At 34.9% G+C, this 12,648-nt stretch overlaps 1 protein-coding gene across 9 annotated transcripts in view; it reads left to right on the top strand.

Moving 5' to 3' along the window:
- The window catches only part of QKI (QKI, KH domain containing RNA binding), a gene marked incomplete at its 5' end in the record, with an annotated part of 142,902 nt that extends 130,473 nt beyond the window's left edge, over window positions 1-12,429 (top strand). For 2 of the 9 annotated variants that reach the window (XM_083856561.1, XM_083856564.1), the window contains 4 exons: window positions 1,720-1,807; window positions 4,106-4,402; window positions 7,061-7,135; window positions 11,865-12,429. In XM_083856561.1, the coding sequence (XP_083712687.1) occupies window positions 1,720-1,807; window positions 4,106-4,402; window positions 7,061-7,135; window positions 11,865-11,881 (477 nt within the window). In that variant the 3' untranslated portion in view covers window positions 11,882-12,429. The other 7 variants (XM_083856563.1, XM_083856566.1, XM_083856565.1 and 4 more) reach the window with 5 other exon arrangements.
- Window positions 12,430-12,648: the final 219 nt, after the last annotated feature.

Here is a 12,648-nt window from a genome sequence, read left to right on the forward strand (position 1 = left end):
TGAGAATTTGAGAGTTCTGGATAGGGAAATAGATTTGGAATTGGTTTTATTGTGTCATGATTGCCTAGGTAATTTACCAGCAAAGATGGAATAGAAAAATAGCTTATTAAAAAAAAAAAAGATAAAATTATTTTGCATGTAAATTATGAATCTGTTCTGTGTCATTTTAAGATTGCTAGAATTGGCACATTTTGTATTCCAGAGGGTCTATGGAGACTATGGTATCTGACACTTCAGGATAGTACAGTACTTAACTGTACAATTAATTTCTAGTTAAGATGATAAATTTATGTATATTTCCTTATTTAGTATTTAGCTTGCCCTGTCATACAGTATTTAACATATAAAGAAAATGTCTAACTTTCAGTATACTCTGAATGTTTACTGTGTGATAATCTTGGTGTTTATGCAAGTCCTCAGTATTGCAGTTGGGACTTTCAGTTTCTGACATTTGGAAGGAATTCAGTGTTGACTCATCTTACCATGTTGATTTTGAGTTGTTGATAAAAATCAGCTCCTAAAAGTTCCCTTTGCAAGGGGTTGTGGCCCTTGAGCATACCTTGCAATAAGTACTGTATTTGCTTAGATAAAATTTGAAAACTGTTTTTGTCTTGGACTTTAGTAAATTACTAGTCCATGGTTTGGGAGTAAAGTGTGTATAACAAGGTCTTTAACTTGGAAAATACTGTTCCAAATACCTGGCAAATATTGTGTGATTAGATGAGTAAAAAGGTAAGAAATCCAGTTTAGCAAAGGAAGCGTGAAGCTCACAGGAAAGCTACCCTTCTATGCATCTGAGTTAGGAATTTCAGCAGTGACATTCCATACTGGAGGCAAGATGGTAACCTAACATTAAAGTAGACATTGACCATCCCTCTTGGGTTTTCTATATCATAATCATGTTTTCTGCTCCATAGCATGTAGACTAAACAAGTGGTAGTATTTTTGGAAAAACAGATCACAAAATCTCTGATCTTAAAAATGGAATTATACTGTTAGAAATGTTTTCATTATTAAATGAAAAAGTGAGTATTTTTCTGCTGAACACTACTTAATATTTATGCAACCTGCATGATAGCAATGGAGTAGTTCAGGGAAGTAGTTTTTATTGAAGCAAAACCAAGAGTAATTTATGGTGTGTAAATAGTAGTTATATCCTCACTGGAATACATCTATACATGCCAGAATTAGGAATTCAGCCTCAGGGCAGTTGTCAATATCCTGTCAGGAAAGCTACTCAAAGATTGTTGTTTATTTTTTTGTTTGCCCCACCCCCCCAGTAGTCAGTATCGACTATAGTGGAGCAAATTACAATAAATTGCAGTGCTTAAAATTTGTGGTGTCTATTTTTCCTCTGGCCCAATAATGCAGGTTTTTTTAAGATACCTTTAGGAGTACATGACAATGTATTTGAGAAAAAAAATTCCTTAAATTATTTCTACCAAATGCAACTTACATTTAATCCTTAATTTTTATAAGTTATGTTATGAACCTTTTCCAAAACTCTTTTAAGATATTTGTCAACAAGACTTAATGGTATTCAACTGGCAACTACCACTTAATTTTATGGAAAAGTTGACAAAGCTTGTTGCTTTTGCGTCTAATGTTAAGCAGGTATTTTGCTTGGTTAGAACTTGAACAATTTTATTCTAGGTCACTTAGATCTTGTGCACCAGTGAGTTCATAATCCTGACTTTCTTCCCATTTTTTCATATGCAGGCAGAAGGAGAAGACAGCCTTAAAAAGATGCAGCTGATGGAGCTTGCAATTCTGAATGGCACCTACAGAGATGCCAACATCAAATCACGTAAGCATGTCATGAGCTCAGGGGTCAATGCTATAGAAGTGTTCCCAGGTTTTCAATCTTAAAGCTACCTTTGGAAAATGTTCAGTGGCAACTTATATTGGAGAATGGAGACTGTAGGTAGCTGTTGCCAAAAGATTTTTGGGGGCTAAGTTATGTCAGTTTGAGGGGGTTTTTTAGCTTGTTTCTTGTCCCCGTTATTTTTTTAACAGTGTGTATGGGTTGAAATATTTACAAATAAATAGTATGAAAAGCCTCAATCCTTAAGCCAGATTTTCCTATTTTACAGTCCTTTTTCCCTTAAGGCATATAAAGGACAGTAGCCTCCTTTGCATTTTTATTTTTAGAGATTTAATTTTAAAATGTTACAGATGTTCAGGATACTGTGAATATATTTTTCTGTATTATATTCCTTCCTTTCATCTTGCTTGCATGTGTACCCCCAATGTTATGTTTTACCAACAATTCATCAACTGATTTCACAGCTGAGTTCACACGGATCAGTGATGTAATGAGCCGTTTTTACGATTACTTCCATTACATTTGTGTGAAAATGCTTTTGCAAACGCATGTATGCACAAGTTTACACTTGAAAATTAATTATATGCACCTACTAATGAAAGCATATACCTATTATGTGTGATTCCAATTATTTTCTTCAGTTGAAAATCTAATTTCTTATGAAAATATAGTTGCTGACGCTGTTTAAAAGTACATTTTTGCTGTAGCTGTGATACAGATGTCAAATGTAAGCACAGTTAAATCAGTCTTTTCACTAAGGACCTACTGATATTTGCAAATTTGTTTCTCCACACAGTCCCGATTTCAATGTTGAATATGTTTAAAGGTTGGAATGCAGTTAGGTCAATTTGAGAGTGCTTACACCAGTGTAATTATTCTGATTTGAAAAGAGACATAAGCAAGGGCTTTTACCACTACAATGGTAATGGTAAATCTTTCAGCTCTAATGAACACTATGACATTTAAAGCTAGATCAGTTTTAAATGTATGGTAGTCTCTTAATTATTGCAAATTTATGAGTAAAATAGCTTTCAGAATAGCTTAAATTGATGCAGACCTCTGCACAGAAATTTTTTTTATTAATCCGAGCAATTTCTTTGTCTGATCTGTTCCCATTGGTCTATTTTATCAGTGTAAGTGGGAAGATGGAATTTTTTATCTATTTTTTGACTAGAGATTGCCACACTAATACTCATTATTTGATAAGACAATTTCAGTCTTTGTGTTTTGATTTTACTGAAAAGGTGAATATGTAGAAGCTGTACTGGTTTATTCCTGTTTAGGAAAGGAAGTAAAAATACTTGAGCGCCATTTTTAAATTATCTGAGCATTTCTATTTTAAAAATAAAAATAATTTTAAAAATGCACCAGTCTCAAATAAAAACCTTCACCACATTTCTCTTTTCAGGCCACCTGTAAGTAAATTAAATCAATGTAGATCAACAGTAGTGCATAGAAATACATAAATTATAACCCTTTAAGATTGACTGTTACCAGCAGATGTGCCAGTGCTTAAGTTGGTGTTCATCTCGTGTGCCAGCAGGCTTCAAATAACACTTAATGAAATGTGCTAGCACCACTTCAGAAAACAAACAAAACCACCACAAACAAACCAAAACAGAAAAATAACCTATTTTCTTCAACTTAAGCAAGGGCCATGGTGAACTTGAAATACAAAGGAAGTATGTTATTAGGTGAAATTTTATATGGAAATAAGATTTGAGCCTACTTTATTCATGTTAGGGTAGGACAGGCCCAATTCATGTTTCTGGATCATCTTCAACTTCACTGGTCCTGGAAATGGGAATTGTTTATATGTTTAAATACAATTTAAGACAGCTAAAAACTCTAGACTCAAACAGCAGCTCTGCATAACTGAGTGTCTGTGGACTCTATAGATGCACTAAATTTTGTACTCTTTTTTGATTGTGACAGTATTTTCCTTGTATTTCCTGCATGCATCTCAGTCTCATGCAGTCTTGATAGCATAAATGAAGAAATGTGGTCTAAATGGAGCTTTTGTGCTGTGTAACCTGTTTGAGAAATCTACCTCACTGTTTTACAATGGCTTTTTTATTTTGCATGTTCATACTTAATCACACTGGAAAATGGAAAGCTGTTTGCATTTGAATGGTGTGCTTTGGCACTGTGTGATCAGCGCATGTACTAATGATTTCCTTTTATTTTTCTTCTTTCCTACTTTTCCCCTTTTTTCCCATTCTTTCCACGTTTTGTACTGCTATCTCCATACTTTCCTCTGAATTTCTTTGCTTACTGTAGCAGCCCTTGCCTTTTCTCTTGCAGCAACAGCCCAGGCTCCAAGGATCATTACTGGGCCTGCGCCTGTCCTCCCACCAGCTGCCCTGCGTACTCCTACGCCAGCTGGCCCTACCATAATGCCTTTGATCAGACAAATACAAACCGCCGTCATGCCAAACGGAACTCCTCATCCCACCGCTGCAATAGTTCCACCCGGACCCGAGGCCGGTTTAATTTACACACCATATGAGTACCCCTACACGCTGGCACCAGCTACATCAATCCTTGAGTACCCTATTGAACCTAGTGGTGTATTAGGTAAGACCTTAGTACGTGGGTGAATGGAGAATGTTACCGATGCTTCTGTTGTGTTTGCAAGGTGGAAGCTCAAAGAAAAAACATCCAAAGTAACAAACTTATTTCAGGTATATCAGAACTGCCTAGGAGAGCTGCTCAAATGGTGCAGCTCTTAAGCATTTTAAACACATTTGGCATGCTTGAATGCGTGTGCTTAGTATATATTAATAAATTTACCAAAAATAAAGTTTCCATGTTTGTATGGTATTAGATGGTAGATACATAGGCAATGGAGAAAAAAGCTCAATGCAAGTTGATGTCTATTACATGCCATCTGAGCTCCCATGAATAACAGATTAGTTCGTGTTCTCTTTAACATAAATTAACATCCAGCAATTTTTGGAAGAGGGGATTTCTTATTTTGCTATATTGTATTAGCAGCAAAACTGGAGGGAGTAGAAAAGTCTGTGTGCAGTTGGAGTTTTTGTTTATTTAGTACACAACTGATAAATCTTAGTATCAGAAAGCTCTAAATTATATTGTGAGTGGATTTTTTTTTTTGGTGAATGAATATAAAGCAAACCAAGTTCTGACCAGAGGACGATAAAATTAGCAACTTTACTGATGGCTTCTCTTATATATGTTGCATTGAAATGTCCATCATTCCTAATATTTCAGGCCACTGACTTGGTGTGTGCAGGCAAGAATGATAAAGGAGCCGTGACAATCCAGTTAACTGGCCAATATGGAACTAGCAGTTCCAATAGTTTCTTCCTTCCCTACCTTCTACAGAATCTAAATAATCTTTTCTCTTCAGTTCGTTCTGAATTGCATATGACCTCTGGTGCTGCATAATGTTGATTTTATAGGACTTTGATCTTAGTTTGTTCAGCGGCAGTTATTGATTTACACAAATTCTAAACATCTCTAATGAACACAGGACAATGAGGTTCAAAGTCAATATTTTGTTGAAAGTATTGCAAAAAATCAGTGTTTCACGTGACAAATACTTAGTGAGTTATCTGTATGTGTGCGTGTTTCCACATTATGTACAGTAAAAAAGAAAATGTGTTTCAGACTACTGTCTTGCAGGAATAGTGAATCAATAACAAAAATTCTAGTAGGACAAAAGCATGCAGTAACGTCTGTTAGCTGCTTATGGTTGTTGTCAGTTAACACATAGCCAAAATTCTGCGAGCATATGATAACATTATCGTTTTTTAATTTCCCACAAATGTGTAAACATTCTCCTTTGCTCCTCTACCCCCAGTCTGTGAGTCCAGTTGTGGTACGTCCTGGGGCAAAGTCACAGTTAGAGTTCATCAAAGTAGCAACAGCTACAGTGGTTAGTGACAAGCCCCTCTCCTGAATTCAGTTAATAGCAAGTAAAGAAATTCAGCATTCCACAGCAAAGTTTATTACAATGCAGAGAACTTCGATTTCTCACAGGATTTTCTATAAAGAGATGGGAGGGAAAAATTAAAATTACTTCTAAAATAGCATCCAAAACTGTTGCATGCTCTTGGGCTCAACTGTGTGGGGTGTATTGCCCAAAACAGACCTCGTCATAAATTGTTATTTAAAGTAGGAAAACAAGGTGGGTTAAAAAAACCCCACACTCCCACTTCAGCTGCCTAGATAGAATCAAAAACTCTTAATCTGCTCTATTATCTGAGCAATTGTATAGAGTTAATTGCATTAAATTTGGTTTTCATTGAGTTTTATTTTGTTATATGCTCGTTCTCATTAATAGTATTTTGTCCATTTTTGTGGTGGACCTTTAAGATATTTTAATCCTGTTAAGAATGGCAGAGAAATGCATCCCTGTCAGTATTTTTGGGGATGTTGGTGTTGAGATCAAATTTTAGTTGGTGACTAACTTTCAATTCCCTTCCTTTTATCTTCAGGTATGGCTTTCCCAACGAAAGGCTAAGAATTCAAGAACGGTCTTAACTGATCCTTCATCAGATCTGAATTTTAACAAATGCTTAGTTTTCAGCAGCCTTGAAAAAAGCTTGGCCTAGCAGTCAGTGACTTACTTGCACTTTTTTGCACATAGATTTAAAATAAAATAGTGCTATTAATTTGGATTAGGTCCTATTATTACAGAGTAGCTGTAATTTATGAGTGTATAGTAGTATACTGACTGCTAAGTGTTCTATATAGTGTTTGCTTTACTAATCACCTAATTCATTGCAGTTCATACTTAGTGACTTAAAGTTTAAAATCACAATCTGTAGGCTTGAAGAATTGCTTTAAAAACTTTTTTTTGTAGTAGAACTGGAAGTGATCTAAGGTTAGCAAATAATTGTCAGTATTAAAGATGGCATTATTTAAAATAGTCCTGCTGCAAGAAAGGCACTTCAGTGAATATGTGACTAGTAAAGCTTAAATGTGCTTGGGTCTAATAGATTTCATGAAATACTGTAATTTTGGGATTGTAAATGAATGGATTAAACAGGTTAAGGCCAGGATGTTTAAAATAAATGCAATATTAATCTGCACAGATAAACTTCTTTTTAAGATTAAGATTTCAAACTACTGTGCCTTAACTTGTTGCTTTTCTTAAAAATGAACTTTTGTAGTTAATGATCATTTAAATCCATTTTGATAAACCTGCTGTTAATGTTTTCTGTGAATGTTTTCTAACTTTTGTCTTGGTAATTGCAATTTAACTAGGTGCGGTGGCTACTAAAGTTCGAAGGCACGATATGCGTGTCCATCCTTACCAAAGGATTGTGACCGCAGACCGAGGTTAGTTTAGTTCTGCAGTTCTTGTTTGTAAGAAGTGCTTTGAGTGTACATGAGATTTGCAACACCACAGCTGGTTAACCAAATACCCTGTCCTGACCCATTCATGATTTTTCTCAAAAACCCTGGACAGTTAATATTTCAAAGCTTTGGGAATGCTTGCAGTTTTAAAAAAAAAATTTACTAAACTTGGCTTTCCCAGCTCAATTAAATTTATATATTTTGATATATTTAACCGAAATTCTATAACTGATTCAGTTTTAAAAATGAAACATCTATCTGCATCAGGAAACGCTATGAAATCAGTGCTGCAATAATTAATTTGATCGTGTTCCCCTCTTTCCTCCCCGGTTTGTTCTTTTAATTGGTGTGGAAATATCAGATTGGTGTTGCAAAATAAAATGAATGGATGGTTGATTAATGAGAAAGAAGTAAAGGAATAAATGCCTCCTGTCTGTGCTTGGAGAAATCTGAAGATTTAGATTCCTTTTTTCCCAATAAACCTTTGAGCCACTGTACTGTATATTATGAGGAGGATGCATGTTCTCAGATACCTAACTGAATTCAGAAAGGTAAAGGCTGTGAAGATAACTTCAAAAGTTGTTTGAGTTTGAATTAGTATGGGTAGGGGAAGGGAGGGTGTTTTGGTTGTTTTGGTTTTTGTTTGGTTTTGGGGTTTTTTCCCAAAATCTTTTTCTCGGTATTTGCCTTTTGCTGCTAAAATGTGTAACCTGAAGGAGAAACAACTTTTGAAGACCTGTTGGTGAGATGACATCCAATATTTGGGCATCTCTCTTTAACCCTTGAATGGAAAGTAAATCTTCATTTTTCTCCTGTTCCTCAAGTGTCATGCCTTTGGACCCCTGAATGAAGTGTTTAAGCTTATTGAGAAAACTGATATTTTCGGTTTATTGACATTGGCTGGGAAGCAGTGTGAGGGATGAATTCTTATCCCATCCCTGCTGCTGACTCACTGTGGTTTTCAGCAAGTCATTTAATCTCTCTGTGTATGGTTTCCCATTGGTCAAATAAGGATAATAATACTTCCCTACCTCACAGGGGTGTTGTGGGGGTTCTTGTTTTGTACAGGGCTTTGGGGATGCAAAGCATTGTGTGCCAAGTATTATTATTCTGCTCTCATCCAAATCAGTGTTGTGCAGGTTTCCATCATATTGTAATATTCAAAAGCCAAATTCCAGTGACAGATCTGACATCTCCTAACATTGACTACACTTCTCACAACCTTCCGTAAATTAACTAGAGGACAGAATAGAGATTTTGGTCAATACAGTAAAAGGGGCCCTTCTGGATATTTGGTATATTTAGGTAACATTTTTATCTTTGATAGGATCTTAGGCTTTAAAGAAACTGTAAAGCTGATACAGGACACTACTTTAGTTTTCTGTAAGATTGTTTTATATCACTGCACACTATTTGCAGCCCATTGGCTTGTTCTCATTTCTTGAGAACTCTTTAATGGAGCCGCAGGATATAATCAATTAAAGGTCATAGCCCATGTGTACAAAAAGAAGTAAAGAAGGAAATAGATATAATATTTTCTTTTTTTATTTTATTTTTTTTAACCTCAGTCAAGAGAAATTGGTGATAAGGATTTGGTTGTCTTTGAAAATTTGACCTGATGTTGCAACAATCAGGTTTTTGCTAATGTTCCTTCATGAAGCAGTGATAGCTTCAGGTGACAGATGTGGCTACCTTTTTGTGTAATTAGATCTTTACCTGAGACAACTAGTAAATATGCTGATAAAGTGAGGATAGGGGTGTTTTCATGGAGAAAATTCCATTTTGAATTTTATCATTGTAATGTTTGCTCAACATAGATTTTAAATATTTTGAATGGCCTAGATGTTTCATCTGGGTCACTTAAAAGTAATTTAAATTAATTATTGGTATAATTTCACCTTCTTTTAAGATACAGCCATTTTCTGATGGGACAGCATTCATCTCTAGCAATATTGGAAACCCACTATCTTAAGTAGATAAGCAAATACACATCTTTTTCCTGTGGAATAAATCATGCATACCTCTCTCTTAGGAAAGCCACGCCAATATTTCAGGAGAATATTATTTTGAAGTCTTATCTAAATAATCTCAGTGTGTGTTAAGAATTTTACACAAAGTCAGTTTTACAACTGAACTTCATTGTATTTTGAATTTTAAATCCTAGGTTATCACTGCACATGTCTAAAAGTTTCACAGAGAAGGTGTTGGAGACAACTTTGTTCAGCAATAAAAATTTACTTTAATATACTAAAATTATATTGTAGAATTAAAATACTATCAGTATTTGCCATACTCATCTATTTGGTTGTCCTGTCACCTGGATACTTCCATAGCTATGGCCACAAAAAGCAATGTCAGCAAACCGAAATACTTTTTTTTTCAATGCAGAATTTTTTTTTACATAGTTAAGTGTCACTAAGTCTATCTTTGCATTCATTGGGTCTAAAGTCGGTGGTTTGTTTTTTTAAAAAAAAAATTCTAAATTGACTCTCAGATGACTTTGTAGTACTACTGCATTCACTTTTTAAGTAGTTTTTATTCTTCACATAGTTTTGGGTTTTTTGGGGGGTTTGGGGTTTTTTTTCCAGAGATAAGCACTGCATTTAAAGCAAGAATCCCCAAATGTGTAAATGTTTTATAACTAAGCATGTAGAATTGGTGAAGGGTTGGAAAATATAGCTCATTTTAACTCAGAATAAACCCCGAGTTTATAAATAATGCAAAATTGAATTTGATTCATATAACAGAGAGACTGACTGATTTAATTGTAATAAACTGTAAATGGTGTTGCACAGTTGACAAACCTGTGTGTACTGTAGAAGGCCAGAGACTTGGCAGAGGATGTATCACAGGTGTACTGGTATTTTTTAAAGGTAGCTTGCTTTGATTTTAAACTCCACAAGAAATATTAATGCTGAGAATTTTCTCAAATGTTTTATCCAAGCCAATTTTCACATAATTTATATATAAAATTTAATACCTTTTAATCAAAATTGTAATGAGTATCACAATGCTTTAAGAGTCTGTTTCTAGTATACCTGTAAAGTGGTAAGATTGTGCCACGTAAAATATTTATTTTTATTTTTTCTTCTTTTTGAAACAGCTGTTATAATTTAAGCAAATCCCACTTAACCATGATTCTGAAAAAAAAATTCAGGGAGCGTTTGGTCTCATTTATGTTACAGTAGTAATTTTTTGTAGTGTTATGAACTGTATCCTAAATGATAGGCCACTTTTATTATGTGAAAGTAAATGAACCCACAAGATTGTTAAATCGATGGCATCTGTGAATATTACACCTACTGGACTTCATTTTATGTAATGGCACAAATCTGACTTTGCACTGAATACCTTTCTCACTTTCATCTCCTCTGCCTTAGTCAAAATGGCAACAGTACAGAAACTTTTATCAACCTCAGAATTTATTAGCTCTAATTAAGCTGTTGAATGAGTCTTAAAAAAAAATCATACTACTGTTAAGTGGACCAAGTTTGGTGAAGGAGAATGCGAGAGAATGATTAAAGAAGGAATAGCTCAAGAACATTGGGAATGATAACTTTCCACTTGAGAACTTTTTTATGTTTTACTGTAATTTGTTTGTGGTTTTGGGTTTTATTTTTTGTTTTGTTGTTATTTTCTTTTTTCCTTTTTTTTTGCAAAAGAAAATAGTATTTACAGGTGGCTTCTTTTAAAATATAAAAATATAAAGCAGGAATGTATATGAAATGTCAGATTTTATTGTATTTGCAGAGTATTAGCTTTGAAAATGAATAAAGAGAGCTGTTTGTAGTTTTAAAATGCCTTATTAGTATCAATTAGATATTTTCTCTATTTTTTCATGTACTTTTTAAGTATAGACTTTAAAATGGCAGGACTTTTACAGTGTTTACATGCAAGTGCATTTTATAAGTGTCCTATATGTGTAAAATAGTATTTTGAACGGGAAAATGCTGGCTATAGTAGCAGGCTGAGCGTTTTCCTGGTTTCCACGATGATGCCTACGTTGCTAGACTTCAGTTTAGTACTGCTTTGTATCATGAGGCCAAGAAATTCCATGTTGTTTGTAAATAGAATAAATGAAAGGCAATAAAAAATTTATTGAACAAAAACCCTTTGTTTGGCCCATAGTTTGTTGAACCAAATTGTCTCTCTAAGTCCAGAATTCCTTAGATGACTCCATTCTTTTAACAATCAGTTATTAATAATCACATCCATCATTAATAGTTGCTTTAATGCTTGCACCTGGGGAGGTACTAATGCTTAATAGCAGTCAGATACTGATGCTGTGCACTGACTGTTGTTCCAGGAATCTTCTACCCAGTTCAGAAACTGTTCATCGTTTTTTGTTTTCCAATTTCCTTCATCGACTGCTACTAACCATTAGTCGTTAGTCATATTTTATCTCTATTTCTCCTGTTAACCAGTTTTGTGGGAGTGGGCTTCTCCTTCACGTGTCCAAATCATGATGGAGGGCTGTCATGATTTTATTGCATTCTGTAGATGGTGTCGATCAGTATGTCAGAATTAAACATGCTTGTTTTTTTTATTAGTTGTGATTAGTTTTCATGTTGTCATTAAGCCGTCACTAGCTGGAACTAATCTCTTCTCTATCTTTTCTTTCTTTTTTTTTTTTTTTTTTATTTTTTTTTATTTTGTTTTGTTGTTTTGTTTTTTTGTTTTTGGTTTTTTTTTTTTGTTTCTAACCACCCAGCCGCCACCGGCAACTAACCTATGACCTTCTGACCTCTGAACTCTTCACCCAATGATGACCTGACCATGCCTGCCTGCTGATCAGTTAACTGGTAAACGCCTTTGCTTGCCTGTCTTCAGTGCAGCGAGCTGGGGCACTTGTCCGTTCGTCTTACCATCTAACAAAACAGACAAAAAGAAATTGTTGTCCTCCAACTCCGCTTTTTGTTGTTCTCCTGTTTGGGTGAAAGTGGTTCTAGAACCTGCACTGAATAGTAGTAAAGCAATAAGGTCCAACTCATCCCTCCGCACTGATCATCCTCTAGTGTCCCGCCCCAAGCGAACGGTAAGGAGGCCTCGCACGAGATGGAGACAGATGTCCCTTAACTACCCGATGACAGAGGCAGTTACTGTGAGAGACTTCTAGGAATATTTTTCTTCTCAGAAAAAAAAAAAAAAAAAAAAAGAAAAAAAAGTCAAAGCTCTCTCTGAATGTACTGTGTGATGATGCATCATGCATGAACCTTTGGTCAGGGATGTCATTGGGGAAGGGATTCCAAAAAGTATTCAAAATTTGATATGCTGTTTAGTCACTACCAGTGCCCTTAAAGGGCAGATGTTGCAGCCTTTTTTCTATTGCCTGCCAAATTGGACGTTTTAAAGGAAAGTGTGCCATGAAATGCAGATTACAATGACTTTTCAGAACTACATTAATGCAAAGAACAAAACAGCAACACTATTAAAGTGAAATCCAAGTTTAAATTGTTTTAACCATATTTTAATCTCCTTGGAAGATTACATGAGAA

The sequence above is a fragment of the Zosterops lateralis genome (genome assembly GCF_965231275.1).
Source record: "Zosterops lateralis genome assembly, chromosome: 3".
NCBI classification, from domain to species: Eukaryota; Metazoa; Chordata; class Aves; order Passeriformes; family Zosteropidae; genus Zosterops; species Zosterops lateralis.